At 37.3% G+C, this 16,154-nt stretch overlaps 1 protein-coding gene across 1 annotated transcript in view; it reads right to left on the bottom strand.

Moving 5' to 3' along the window:
* Nucleotides 1–4,868: 4,868 nt before the first annotated feature.
* The window catches only part of LOC136863937 (NADH-quinone oxidoreductase subunit B 2), a 68,565-nt gene continuing 57,279 nt past the window's right edge, over nucleotides 4,869–16,154 (bottom strand). Inside the window, exons 5-6 of the mRNA XM_067140383.2 lie at nucleotides 9,273–9,396; nucleotides 4,869–5,055 (exon numbers count right to left, since the gene is read on the bottom strand). Of these exons, the coding sequence (XP_066996484.1) occupies nucleotides 4,958–5,055; nucleotides 9,273–9,396 (222 nt within the window). The 3' untranslated portion in view covers nucleotides 4,869–4,957. The remainder of the gene's footprint in view (nucleotides 5,056–9,272; nucleotides 9,397–16,154) is intronic.

The raw sequence follows: 16,154 nt of genomic DNA, 5'->3' as shown, positions 1-16,154 counted from the left end.
CACTGTCTTTATCATGATTGATATTTTCATCATCACTAGGTTAACTTGGACTCTTACTTTCACTACATAAATCATTATCACGGTACAATTCTCCTTCAATATTGTAATTTAGCAAAGAACACGAAGCACCGCACGTTGAGGAAGCCAGAGTGTAAACAAACAGCAGCTAGCGTCATCCTTTTATCTCTAGCTCAGTAATGCAAGGAGGATAAATACTTAGAGCAGCGCTATTTCAGAGAGAATATATTCGCGATTCGAACGGTGTGCAAGAGATGGAGCTATCATTCATTTTCTGCTACAAACAAAGCAATTATGGCAAGCTGCACAAGCCTGATTACGTAGTTGGGCTTGACACCGTGCGGTGGTAATGGGGAGCTTGAGTATGTACTTGGGCAGACAGCGAAGGAGTTAACTAGCTGAATATCACATCTCTGTAACAGTACTGCACTTTGTGACCTTGAGTAGCAGCATACAATAGCAGCGTAAGTACCTACTTAGGCTACTTTACAACCCTTAGCATGCTGTTTACAGACCAGGGTGATGTGTAAGATGGGAGTACCTGGCCTGTTGAGTTACTGAAGTCCTGCTCACAACAGTAACATCAGCACCATGGAGAAGAAAGGTGTAATGAATGCAGACTTCAACAGTTACCACAGAATTCAAATCGAACACCACTCTGAGCCAACAATTACCAATTCAGCTAAGATTATGTGCCCAGCACTGCACACGAATAAGAGGATCCCTCGTAACCACTCCTAATGTTTTGTAAGAGAGGGTCATGTTTGGAGCACCGTCACTGACTAACATTTTCATAGCATTATACGCTTACATTATAGGTTTGTAGTTAATCCAAAACAGCATGGGTGCAGTTTGTAGCATTTCCTGTTTTGAGATAATTCAATGGAGAAACAAACAGCTTCCTTTTGGATTCAGGGGGAACTTGGAAAATAATTATGAAATAACGTCCCATTCAGTCGTCTTTTGTCACACACGATGTTTTTCCTTCCCAGTTACGGTTTTTATTGTTAGCTTACAGAAAAATAAAGTTCATATTTACAAAAGAATCAAGATGAATTGGTTCAATTACATTTTACTTACCTGGTAAATATTTCTCATGCAGTTTTCACACATGGCATACCTTCAGTCATAAACCCTGTAATCCATGCTTTTAATTCTTGGTTTTCAGCTCTTTGAATGGGATGTTTTCTTTTGCAAACACTTCAACTGTTCTTTTTACGAAGAGGTCTTTGGAAATTTTCCAGCATTTATAGCTGTCTAATTGCTCCATAACAGAAGTTAGTTTTGAGACTGAGATGTACCAGCACCAGAATTTTAAAGTTGCTTTGTTACATATTTTACAATACTGTCCTTTTTCACATGCAACTCTATGATTAACAAAATTTGCAAAATGCCCTCAATGAATATTCATTTGAATACTGCTGAGCCTTTTCGAAAGCATTTACAGCTGTGCACCCCCAAAACCTCAATGATCAATGCAAATTTATTCGCTTCACCTTGCGCACAATGAAGTTCAAACAGGGAAGAAGGGAAAAGGAAACGCACGTCTCACGCCTTGTCCCATGCCGATCCAGTTTTTCAGTAATAATCGATATAAAAGAAGTCTCATGAACGCAGAAATGAAAGAAAATACAATAACACACATCTGTCTTGTAGGTATCGGTCCTCAGCAATAACTGATAAAAAAAAGTTGTATGGTTGTTGTTTAAATCTATTATTGACTAATTCAGTTAATACCAATCTATAATAATGGTTGAGAATAGTTTTCAACATTTTTCTTTACAAAACCACCGTTTTTGCAAATAAAATAGACATTTATAATGAATAAGCTAGGAAATTGCATGTATTTGCTAAATTCGCATTCAGACTCAAAATTATCATTTTGTCGCATTTTAAATTTTGGCAGCACAGTGTTTCACTACAACTTACAACTAAAAAAACCTGATTTTTAACTAAAAAATTTCAGTTACTGCAAATGCTAAATTTTCCATTTCTTACCAATAACACTAAATAAATTGTGGGGGTCAGCGCAACAGTGGTCTAATCCTCTCCAATATGGAAAATGAGATATTGGTGCCATCTGTTGTCTAGTGAGGTGAACTACCTTTCTATCATGTGGAATAGACCAATATCACCTCGTACATATTATTTATAAGCCACTAATTTCTTCCCTCGAACAAAATTCAGTTTTGTTTGAGTGCAACATTGGTCCAACCTCAACCAGCCAATGAGAGGTCAGCATCTGGATCACGGGTTATAACATCAAGTATGGCAGACGTTCAGGGCGAGAGTGATGTCTCAAGCAATGAAAATAACTAACAAACAGTGGAAAACCGTGGAAGGAAAAGGTCAAGGTGTATAAATTCTTGGGACAGGAGTATAAAGAAGAGGAAAAGATACACAGGAGAAGAATATGTAGGGAGAACAGGCAAGAAAGTCCACAAATGTAAACAAGGCTCACCATTTGGTTGTGAAAATAAGTGTTATGCATGTTTCAGTGAAGAACGTGAAATGGTGTTCAAAAGGTTTTGGAATATGTGTGACTTTAGTTTACAAAATGCGTATATTAGTGGGTGTGTGAAAGTAAACCTAGTGAAGAAAAGATATTGTGCAAGTGGAAATCAGAGCAGGAGATCACACACCCATGAGTATTATATTTCGTTAGATGGTAGTGATAAAAGAGTTTGCAAACAGGCATTCATATCTTTGCTTGGAATCAGTAATGGTAGACTTTCGAGGGCAGTTTCAAAGAAATGGGCTGAGGGAACACCAAAACAAGATTGTCGTGGAAGACATGTAAATAGACCCAATAAAACTAGTGATCATCAGTCCAATTTAGTTGTAAATCATACTAATAGTTTTCCGTTGTGTGGAAGTCATTATTCTAGCGTTTCTGCTCCAAACAGAAAATATTTACCTGAAAGTCTTAATGCAGCTATGATGTATAAACTTTATGTTACTTGGATGAAATAGGAACATAATTCTGAAGATATTGTTTACAGGGATATTTTAAATACAAAATCCAAACTCTCTTTTTCCTCACCATCCACTGACACATGCAAGGTGTGTGATTCACTGCGCATAAAATTTCAGATGCAGAGGAAGATGTTGAAAAAGCAAAATTCCAAAAAGAGTTAATTTGCATCAATTAAAAGTGCAACAGGCATATAATAATCTAAAGACTGATTCAGCTTATTCTAAAGATCACAGTTCTTTGAAAGTGATAGCATTTGACTTACAAGTTCTGCCTACTCCCCATCTACACACTAGTGAAATTTTCTACAAGAGACAACTGTGGACTTATAACTTTTGTGTGCATGATTGTACCTCAGATGATGTGCACATGTGTGTATAGCCAGAACATATTGCAGGATGGGGTGCTGATGAAATAATATCATGTTTAATTAAATATAATTCTAACAATCTTCAAAATAATGATAAATTAATCATATATTCTGATAACTATTTTGCTCAAAATAAGAATATATCCTTACTATGTTTTTGGTTGCAAATTATTCACAAAGAATATGTTACGGAAATAGTTCACAAGTATCTAGTATCAGGTCATAGCTACCTACCCTGTGATAGGGACTTTGGACTCAGAGAGGAAAAAAAGAGTGGAAAATTATGTGTATACACCTGCTGGGTGGGTAGATATTCTAAAACATTAGGACAGGTAAAAAAGAAAATTTAATGTAAGTGAAATGCAACAGGTTGATTTTGTAAGTTCAAAGCCTTTAACTGATAAAATTACTAATCGTAAATTTACCGAGGATAAAGAACCTGTTGTTTTCAGTCGCATTTCAATGCTGAAAGTCTCTGTTGAACAACCATGGAAATATTGTGTCAGGTATTGTTATTCAGATGGTATAGAGCAAGGTGCATATGTGAATATCGTTCAAGGAAAAAAGAGAAGGAATAAACACGCCCTTGAACTACAACATGTTCAGCTAATGCCAAAATATTCCAACCCAAGGCCAATAAACCCAAAGAAAAGATATTAATGACCTTTCGAAATATGTTCCACCCATTCACCATTCATTTTACAATAGTCTGGTATCTCAAAATAGAACAGAAGATGAAAATATACAACATATTGTGGAGGATGATAGTGAAGACATTTTTGATATTCCTGATTATGTATAGTAGGCCTGCTGTGTAATCTTGCAAAAAACATACTGAAAGTATACAGAACTGAAAGCTCCTGCTTGTAATGATAAGTTTACAATCTTAGTATTTTACTGACAAAACCACTTTGTGTACTGTGTAGTCACTTTAAATTCATACTAAAACTTGTAAAAGAACTATTAGGATGAAAATATGATTCATTACAATTACATTTACTCAAATAACTTTCTTTTTCTTCTTTCTCATGTACAAATAAATGTCAGTGCAACAGTGGTCTAACCAAGAAAAAAAAAGAGTTACAGGTTCCTCATGAAACTTGCAATATTTCTAAAACTACTTAATAAAATACTTTATAACACTGTGGTTAAGTTAACAAAACATCATGGAATACACCACTACCAAAAAAAAGTGGGATTTCCAAATTCCAAGAAAAACCACAACTGTATAACTTGGACTTGCTGTTTCTCTTTCTTTTTTTTTTTTTAATGTGGCTTAGACCAATGTTGCGCTGACCCCCTCAACTGTTCCCTTCTATTGAAATGCAACCCAATCCACGAGTACTGTATGAAGTAAATTATTTCTGAAATATGCAAATATTATGCCCCTTTCACTAATATTCATAGAAATATTGAGGCTATAAAAATAAACGTTCCAAACATAAAATTTTTTTTTGAAGTTAATTCCTATTCTAGGAGTTATGGGGTAAGAGACAATGCAAGATGATTAACGCATCACTTCCTCTATTTAAACGAAATTGCAGAAACAAATACGTAACAATCTAGTTATATATAAATAACTTCTTTAAACCACACTATTTCCTATACCACATTTGCAAGGTTTTCATTCGCTTCACTTTCTTCTGTAGTTGGAGGACACCATACAGAAGGGCTTCAGCAGTAGGAGGACAACCTAGAAATAAGAATAAACCATCAAGATAGAAACAAAATTGATCATGATCGTAAGAGTCTCTCTCTCTTTAGTCAACTTAGCTAGCAATGAGAGTAACAAAATCACAACAATATCTACAGTAAAATATTGGTACATTATTCTGTGAAATGTTTCCCGACAGTCATAATACAAAAAGAACTCTCTGGATAAGTGGTACAGTGTTGGCCTCTGGACGTCTAGACAAAGATGTCAAACCCAGCACAGGTAGACTTTTGAACAGAGGGAAAACGTCCATTTGGCACTCTTTGCTGCATGATATTGGCACGTGGAAGATCTCTGGCGACAGCTGTGGTGTTTACCAGACAAAATTAATTAAAACTTAGCCACAAGCTGCCCAAAAGAGATCCGTTTCACTGCCATCTGGTAGAGTAAAACTGATTGTCAAAATTGAAAAGCAGGCAACCTACATGGCCTTTAATCAAAATACTTGCACACAGTAGCTGAGGCCATATGATTGTTATTTTCTTCTTATTCTTACTATCTTCTGTCACAGCTTGATTATAATTCTGACATATCTTGGATTATGGAAGTTCTCAAAAACATGGCTGACAGTTCTTTTATTTGCTCTCTTTTCATTAGGTATACCTAGATTAAGAGAAAACATATCAGTCTACCTCAGCTTTCTTGGGAACTAATTTCAACAGTACTATCTTTCACAGTAAAATATTCTGCGTATTTATATGAAGTTCTAGGATTCCACTCACATCTCTTCTGGAACACTGCACCCATTTTTGTCTAATTAAAATGTCTTTTCAGGAATCGGCATTTTGTGTGTCCATTTTGAGATTTTGCTTCATGTTAATGAGACTGCACAATGCCACAGTACATCTTGTTCCTGCCACTCCAGATTACTGCTAAATAAATGAATGCTTAAGATCTTATGACCTTACAACAATATGCCAATGTATAGTAGGTTAATTAGCCTGTTTGAGAAGTATCAAGCGCTACAACTGATGACTGTTGATCATGACAATCACAACATTCCACCAACACGAATCTGGGAATGTTGAAACCTGGAGCTCTACATAGTTTCGTATTTAGTCCATTTGTCCACATCTTTTCAACACATTTCCGTTGCCTCAGTAAAGGGTATTACCACCTCTAGCCGCAGTTACAGATGTGGTTCGATCAGGCATACTCACGATGCAATCTCAAATGTCTCCTGTGGTATGAGCTCCCATTCTGCCTGAGCACAGACCGAAGTTGAGTCAGCGTGTCAGGGGAACAACTCCTAGAACGTCTGCCAAGCATATCACAGACATGCTCTACCGGGTTTAGGCTGGGACTACGAGCAGTCCACACCATGCACTCAATTCAGACTCATCCTGGTACTCAGGCACACAAACGGCAATGTGCAGGCGAGCATCAGAATAAACTTCTCGCTGATGACAGGTGCAAAAGGCACACCGTGATCCACTAAAATCTCCTCGATTATCAGTGACCTGTGGACTTCCATTCTCGACGAATACAAGCTCCGTGTGTGCATCAGTGGCAATCCCAGCCCTAACCATCACAGAACGTCCATTGAACAGTGTCCTTGCAGAGAAAGTACAGGGTAAATAACGTTCCCTGGACCTTCTCCATACCCTCTTCCATCCGGTGCCCTCAAGCAGAATCTGGATTCATCCGTGAACAGCACTGAGCGTCATTGCACCACAGTCCAGTTTCAATGGGCGTTGGCGAATTGCATCCGAGAGGCACGGTGCTCACATGTAAGCAATGTTCTGTGGTGGGCCTTTTGGACTTTAAATCCGCTTCATACAACCTCCTCCTTATGGTCCTTTCACTTATGTTCGTGCCCTGTACTTGCTGCAAACGATTTCTGACCTCCACAGCTGTCGAGTGTCTATCATGAAATACATGCGTTACGAGAAAGCGGTTAGCGCGTTCAGTAATGCTTCTCCTACAACCAGAACCGGGCCTCCTGGTGTAGATATTGTCCTCTCTATACCTTTTAACAGTTCTGTACACATTAGAACAAGACGTGCCTGTATAGCGTATACTGCGCCCATCCTCCACTAATGCTACAGCCCTTACTTCGTTTTCAGGTGAAAAAGCCATTATGATCCGACTTAGAAGCGAGACTAACTATTGTAGATAAGCTGTAATGTCCACAAAAATAAGTGGAACGAAAATTCACAGCAATAAACCTTAATACAGCTGTTTGTGGCTATTCTTGTCAAAAGGTGGGAAACGGCCGTATTTGTGTTGTGATTGTCACAGTCAGTAATGTTTGTCAATTATTGTGCTGAAAATTCTCAAATGGACTAATTAACTTACGATACATTGCTATATTGTTGTAAAGTCATAACATTTAATTTATACAAGGTTTCAAATTGACTAACATTAAATTTTGTCTGAAAAATGTAGTGTTTTGCTTTTTTTGGCTGATGAATGTGTGTGTGTATATATATATATATATATATTTTACAATCTGCTTTACATCCTACTGACACATAGGTCTTATGGCGACAATGGGACAGGAAAGGGCTATGAGTGGGAAAGAAGTGACCGTGGCCTTAACATTCAGCCCTAGCATTTGCCTGCTGTGACAATGGGAAACCACGTAAACACACACTCACCAGCAAAAAAAGCGAAACCCTACGTATTTCAGACAAAATTTAATGTTAGTCAATTTGAAACCTTGTATCTACTGGGCCGCCGACAGTGGGGCTCGAGCTGGCTGAGGGCTCAGAAGGTTGAAGCGCTGGCCTTCTGACCCCATCTTGGCAGGTTCGATTCTGGCTCAGTCTGGTGGTATTTGAAGGTGCTCAAATACGTCAGCCTCGTGTCGATAGATTTACTGGGACGTTACAAAAACTCATAGAGGATGAAATTTCGGCACAGGTGTCTCCAAAAACCATCAAAAGTAGCTGGTGTGACATAAAAACAATAACGTTATCTATTTGTGGAGTTCAAACCCACTATGTCCCAAATGCAAGCTGATAGCTACGTGACCCAAATCGCACAGCCACTTGCTTGGTGTGAAGAAGAGTAAGACAGTAGTGATGACACGGAGTGAGTTGCCATGCGGCTAGAGTAGCGCAGCTGTCAGCTTGCATTCGGGAGATAAAGGGTTCAAACCTCACTGTTGGCAGCCCTGAAGATGGTTTTTCGCGGTTTCACATTTTCACACAAGGCAAATGCTGGGGCTGTCTGTACCTTAATTAAAGCCATGGCCACTTCCTTCCCACTGCTGTCCCTTTCCTATCCCATCGTCACCATTAGACCTATCTGTGTCAGTGCGACGTAAAGGAAAAAAAAAAAAAAGGTAGTGATGACTAGAGGTAATAGAAAAGGAAGAGGGAATACTGAAGTAAGTGGAAGACCATTGGAAGTTGTGAAAGGCTTCAAATATTTGGGGAGTACACTTGCAGAAAATGGGAAAATAAATGAAAAATTGGAAAGAGAATCCAACAAGCCAATGGGTTTTACCAATGTGTGAGAGGTTTAGTGTGAAACCGGAACGTACCAGAGAAATGCAAAAAAATTCTGTACTCTATGTATTAAACACCAATTTTGACAAACACGGCAGGCATATGGACAATAACAAAATATGATTAAAGCAGAATCCAAGCAGCCAGAGATGAAATTCCTTAGAGGAACAATTGGAAAGATACGAAGGGATAAAATCAGAAACATAGAAATCAGAGAGAGAATTAGATTCCCTAAACTACAAGATAGAGACGAGTAAGGTGAAATGGCATGGACACATGATGAGAATGGAAGACTATAGAGTTCCAAAGCAAGTATTTACAGAGAGAATAATACAAAGACAACAGGGAAGGCCCAGAAAGAGGTGATTAAATACAGTGAAGGGGAGTACAGAGATGAGAGGAGTAAAGGTAGAAGAAATATGGAAGGAAGGAAGGAAGGAAGGAAGGAAGGAAGGAAGGAAGGAAGGAAGGAAGGAAGGAAGGAAGTGGTGGACTGATAGAAAACTGTGAAGGTCCTTGATTCACAACCCAACCCAGAAGACTGCTAACGGGAAATGAAGGACAGGAGAAACAGAATATTCATCTAAAGAAATAAATCTAGCAGGTATCAGAATATGAAGACAAACCCATCCCAAATTCTTGAATTCAAACACAAATCAGATAATAGGCTATCTCCAGAGCATGGTTTCACTTTAGTTTAATATTATTATGACTTAAAGTAGCAATGAAGCAACAACTCACCTGGAACATATATATCAACCGGAATTATTCTGTCACAGCCTCGTACCACAGAATATGAGTAATGATAGTACCCTCCACCATTGGCACAACTACCCATAGATATCACCCACCGGGGCTCTGGCATCTGTAAAGGATTAATGTAAAATATGTGCATGTTAAAAGTATGTTCTTCAATTTTGGTAAAATAAAATATATACATATTGGTAACAGATGAAGACCACAAGCAAATACTAGGCAAGAGAATTCACACAGAGGAATTAAAAATTAAAATCCAGTATATCTGGCAGAAACCTTTATCAGTAACGATAAAAAAACAAAACAAAAAAACACACCTACATGTTGATATGAAGAGAAGTAGACAGAAACTGAAGAAGACTAGGACAATCTCTACAACTTTGTACACTGCAGTCTTCAAACAGAGTGGTTCACCTCACAAATTCCAGATATCTACATTATTATTCTCAGCCTACAAGTTCACTTCTGCTACCTAGTTTCACCAGCAAGGTAGACAGCAACACTCAATAAGAGGCCATCTTGTCTCCTCTTTCGGTTGTTCCCTCTTCCCACACTAAATGTCACTGTGTTTATCTTTCTGTATATGACTGGCTTCGCTCGCGTGGATTTCGTAATTTGATCAAAGTAACCGTTCCTCGGCATTGTACTAAGACATTATCTGAAAATTTCTAACGTATAAAAACTCGCCCAAAAATTGAGTTTCATTTACCCTAGAAATTCTTTGTAAACGATGTTTGTGGTATTACCTTTTGGGGCTAAGACGACCATGCGACATAGAACTGTACAGGTGAGAAACAGTCTTCTCTCAAGTAAAAAAAAAAACACACGTTTCTTTATTTTTAAAGGAGATTCCAAATACCTATTCCCACATCTGTAACATCTTCATTTTTTGAAATATACATAAGTATCCCCATAAAAAGAATTCAACCCCTTGATCAGTCCTTCCCCCACCCCTGCCCCCATTTAAATGTATTTTCCAAAACCAATTTTCACGTCTGTATCATCTTCAGTTTTTAAGATATAAGTATCCTCATAAAAAAACTATTTTTCACTTCTTTTCACCCCCCGTTAAGTGCCTTCTCCGAAAACAAAAAGGTACATGTTTCTGTATTTTTAAAGAACTTTCCAAATACCAAGTTTCTTGTCTCCAACATAAGTTTTTGATATATAATGTAGATATACCAGAACTCATTTTAAAAATTCACCCGCTTTTCCAATTCCTTTCAGCCCCTTAACTAGATTGTCCGAAAACAATAAAATATGCGTTTTATTATTTTTAAAGGAGATTCCAAATACCAGTGTTAATGTCTATGTCTGTAGCACCTTCAGTTTTTGAGATAAATGTATACTCATAAAAATAATTCAACTTCTTCTTTCCAAAAACAAAAAATACGCATTTCTTTATTTTGAAAGGAAATTCAAAATACCAACTTTCACGTCTGTAACAGCTTCAGTTTTTAAGATAAAGTATCCCCAAACATATTTCAACTCCTTATTTACTTATTTTCAACCCCCCCACCCCTCACGTAGATTTCCCAAAAAAGCAAAAAACAAATGCGTGTATCTTTATTTTTAAAGGAGATTCCAAATACTAATTTTCACGTCTGTAATATCTTCATTTCTTGAGATATAAGTATCCTCATACAAAGAATTCAATTAATTTTTCAATTCACCCCCCTTAAATGGTTTTTCCGAAGACAAAAGAACACGTGTTTCTTTACTGTGAAAGAAGATTCCAAATACAAATGTTCATGCCTCTAACATCTTCAGTTTTTGAGGTATAAGTATCCTCATAAAAAGAATTCAAATCCTTTTTCACCCCAGCCCGTTATGTTGATTCGCCCCCTCCAAAAAATGAGTGTTTCTTTATTTTTAAAGGAGATTCCAAAGACAAATTTTCATGTGTGTAACATCGTCAGTTTGAGATATAAGTATCCTCATGAAAAGAATCCAAATTCTTTTTCACTCCACCCCCGCCTGTGAAGTTGGTTTCACCCCACCCAAAAAAGCGTTTCTCTTTATTTTCCAAGGAGATTCCAAATACCAATTTCCACGTCTGTAATCTTCAGTTTTCAGATATAAGTTCCTCCAGAAAAAGAATTCAATTTTTTACACTTCCTTTCACACTCCCCACTTAAGTGAATATTCCAAAAATAAACAGAACCTGTTTCTTTAAAAGCGCTTCCAAATACGAATAACACAACTGTAACATCTTCAGTTTTTGAGATATATGTACCCTCGTAAAAGGAATTCATCTGTTTTCATACCACCCCCTACCAAATTGATTCCCCCCACCAAAAAAATGTGAGTTTATTTTTAAAGGGGATTCCAAATACCAGTTTTCTTGTTTGTAACATCTTTAGATATTTTGGTATATGTATTCATACAAATAATTCAACTAATTTTTCAATTCTTTCACCCGCCCCCATTATGGGTTTTTCCGAAAACAAAAGAATACGCGTTTCCTTAAAGGAGATTACAAAAAGCAATTTTCACGTCTGCAACATGTTTATACTGTAGATATGCTAATTTTAAAAATTCACCCCCTTTTTCAGTTCCCCTTAAGTGAATTTTCCAGAAAGAATATTTATGTTTCTTTACATTTACAGGAAATTCCAAATACCAGTTTTCAAATCTGTAATATGTTACCTATCTGAGATAATTTGCAGATATAGTCTTTTTAAAAATTCACCCCGTTTGTCACTCTTATTCACCCTCTATTCATCGGATTATCCAAAAACACAAAAATGTGTGTTTATTTTCAAAGGAGATTCCAAATACCAATTTTCATGTCTGCAACATCTACAGTTTGAGAGATACAAGTCTCCTCAAAGAAGGTGTTCAACCCCCTTTCCCCCCATTTTTCACCCCCCTTAATGGGATTTTCCAAAAATAAGTATTTTTAAAGGAGATTCCAAATACCAATTTTTAAGTCTGTAAACTTAAGTTCTTGAGATACAGATATCCTCATTTTAAAAATTCACCCCCCTTTTCACGCCCTTAGCGCCGGAATATCCAAAAATCCTCCCTTAGTGAGCACCTACATCCTAATATAAATGTATCCCCAAAATTTCTTTATGTCCAGTAGTTTTGGCTCGGCGATGATGAATCACTCAGTCAGTCAGGACATGTTATTTTATAGATATAGATTAGGATTTGTACTACAAAACATCAGATAAACTGCCATACGTAGGCTGCAGTTTTGGAATCTAGAAGTTAAACATTTTTTTTGCATACTAACAATAGATTTTAACTAAGGTACTGTTCTGCAGAAGATGTAGTAACATTTTTATTACGTTGGCAATACGGTTACTGAAAATGTAGTGAAATTTAGCAGGGTGGTATACCTGTTTCCTGGTACTTCCCTTTGTTTAGCACTATTCTTTTGAAATTGTATTACTAAGAGTCTAATATTAGACTGTTATTAGGCTATAATGTAGAAGTTCAGGTCAAGAAAAATATTAGGACTAAAATCTACACATACGAAGAAATTTTAAATTGAATTAAATATGTAAGAAAACTCAGAAATTATTGTAGAAAATAGACAAACTGAAAAATGTTACCTGGATGGAAAAAGGAAGATTCAGGTTATGCAGCTATCTTGTCAAATAATTCCTACCACATGAAGTAATTTTGTTTTTTGTCTAATACTAATTAAGAGGATGTGCATTACAGTAAAAGTGAAGTTTATATTCATATTCAATGCCACCATATGTGGCGGAGAATCATTAATTTTATGATTACCGGTAATTATTCAATTCATTGTTGCTAATTTAATAGGCAGGTAGTTTATCTTTTCCAAGACAATGTTTATATGTTGTAAATACCATCTAACAACATTGTATTTGTATTGAAAAGGTGGAACCTACAAGATTTTTATTTCAATTGTGATTTCAGTTCAATACGGGCAAGTAAGATAAAGTTCCCTACGTTTAATCACTTCAATCTGTCTTACAAACCATATCATTACAGAATTTGGAAAAACATTGAATGTTTAGTGAACTGTGTAACGATCACTCACCTATTTTCGGCTGCCGTCATCTAGACTCCACCTATTTTCATATACTCACCGCTACTTTACTCATCTAACCGGCCTTGGACTTTCACTGCTGCCTCGCCGTGCATCCGTCCTGGTGAACTGCTCACTACACACTGAGTCTCCACTGGATTACATCACCCGTTGCGTCAGTGTCCGATATTTCTCGACATTTTGTGTACTTTTTTCCTGAACTTTCTGCAGCGGTATAAAGGCTTCCCCCACATACTCGGTCTTCAGTCCAGCACTGACACCGAGTGTGGTTGGAGGGTCGTCTGAGGACTTCCCAGTATTTGCTGGGAAGCTCCACTTCTTTTATTTGCTGTATTGGGTGAGCAACAGAGTATTTATTTTATAATTACCACTATTATTCTTCTCCTATGGATTTTGGAGTTATCTTCTTTGCTGTGGCCGGTTTTCTTTTAAGCTTGATATGAGTGATATTTCTCCTTAACAAATGAACATCGAGTAATATGCAATTTCAAGAGTTAGTGAGTGACTGAACTTGTGGCCTGAGCTTAAGGCTCATATTACAACCAAGTTCATTAAACTTTACCAAGATTTTCCTTACAATTTCTTTGAGGGTCCTTAATGTTGCCAAGGAATTTAGTCACTACATCTTTGAATGCATTCCATGCCTCTTTTTCAATTTTGGTCATCGTGTCTGTGAAAGTTTTATCCTTAATCGGTTTACGAATCTCTGGTCCATCAAATACGCCTTCTTTGATTTTTGCGTCTGATAATGAGGGAAATTTAGTGGATAAATATTGGAAGCATAGGCTACTTTTATCTAATGCCTTGGCATACTGTTTCATCAATCCTAATTTGATGTGCAAGGGTGGAAGTAGAATTTTTTCACGGTCAATAAGACTTACATTCAAGACATTTTTGGATCCTGGTTGTAGTTGTTTCCTTTCTGGCCAATTCACTGTATCCCAATGTTTATCCCGTGCCCTGATAGCCCATTCGCATTGGAAACAGGGAAATTTTGTATAGCCTTTTCATTGTCCCAGCAACAATCCAATGATCTTCAAATCATCGCGGGTGAGGCATGTTTCATCATCACTTTGAAAGGACTCTGAGGGGGTTATTCTGTTTGATGTCCACTGTCGTGGTGAAATGATCAACTCCGAAGTGTACTGCGCTAAGGAAATTTAAGAAACTACTTCAGTGCATTTGTAACAACAAGAATGCAAACAAACTACTCCTTCTCCACGGCAACACAAGACCTCACACAAATCTGCGCACCCGACAGGAGCTCACAAAACTTCAGTGGACTGTTCTTCCTCATCCACCCTACAGCCCGGATCTCGTGCCTTCTGACTTCCATCTGTTTGGCCCAATGAAGGATGCACTACATGGACAATGGGGACGTTATTGATGCAGCACGACGTTGGCTCCGATACTGACCAGTCGAGTGGTACCATGCAGGTATACAGGCCCTCACATTACGGTGGCGCAAGCCCATAGCATTGAATGGAGATTATGTTGGAAAAATAGGGTTTTGTAGCAAAATGATTGGGGAATAACATGGTGTATTTGAATCCTCAATTAAACCTAACTGCTTTTAGAAATAAAATGTATTGCATTATATACCGATCTCCCTTCGTAATAAGCTGTTATGAAGTCAAAGAAATATAACCTCCGCAACGTCCTCATTTGATGGACGAATAACCATGGACAACATTGTATTCCCTATCACCTCTAGTACCCTGCCGACAAACATTTAGAATTGTAGGTTATGATTTTCACTTCCGTGTTGACGTATAACTAATATAATAGAGTTTGAGGGATGTTCCACCATTCAACACATTGTAAAATATATTAAATTTCTTTATTTACGGTCTTCGCCCAATAAATTTAATATATTTTACAATGTGTTGAATGGCGGAACATCCCTCAAACTCTATTATATTATAACATTTAGAAGTTAACAATTTTTTGTCTACCATGCAGGCATACAGGCCCACACATTACGGTGGCGCAAGCCCATAGCATTGAATGGAGATTATGTTGGAAAAATAGGGTTTTGTAGCAAAATGATTGGGGAATAACATGGCGTATGTATAAATAACAACATGGCAACATCAAGCAATGATGCCGTAACGACTATGGCTGCCTAGGAAGCTAGTCATTATCATGCTTGCGTGCAACTCATACAGTTAGCGGCAACAACTTGCTAGTTTGGGAAGTCTTAAAAATTTTTGGGATAGCTGAACAGGAAGCGTGATACATTTGATAAATATATACATAGATTACTTTATAACAACTTATTTTTCGTATAGCATCATGCAGACGTAGATTCATCACTATGTGCGGCCATCTTGAGTATTACAGCAATATCCCCAATAGGAGCAAAATCCCAGATAAGAGCGTTAACTGCCTCTCCAAATTCGGCATAGCTAAACTAGAGAATATTCTCCCAGATTGCACATAAACAAATGTCATAGTACGAGTTTTCAACCAAACTTCCAGATAAATGTGCAAACTTCTGCATAAATTTAAACTGCACTTTTATCTGGCAGTCATAGTACACTCCCTTAGTCATTTGTTTTTTTCCACTACTTGCAATCCTTTTCATCTTCTGTGACTGTCCTGGCCTAGTTTCTTGTATTTGTATCTTTATATTATGTGTCTTCTCCCTTTCTCCCACAAGACTGGCGATGTCACGAATTTTAATTCAGAGTACCAGTCATGGATTGAGTGTAATGGGGCATTTTGGTTCATAAAAGTTTATAATTACACAATAATCATAGAACATTCATACTTACCACTGTGTGTATTAACAACCCTTGATAAGAAGAAAGATAAAGCCCCCCCCGAACTGCTCC

The sequence above is a fragment of the Anabrus simplex genome, chromosome 2, assembly GCF_040414725.1.
Source record: "Anabrus simplex isolate iqAnaSimp1 chromosome 2, ASM4041472v1, whole genome shotgun sequence".
In the NCBI taxonomy this organism is placed as follows: domain Eukaryota; kingdom Metazoa; phylum Arthropoda; class Insecta; order Orthoptera; family Tettigoniidae; genus Anabrus; species Anabrus simplex.
Note: the sequence above shows the minus strand (reverse complement) of the source record. Positions and strands in the feature narration are given on the sequence as shown.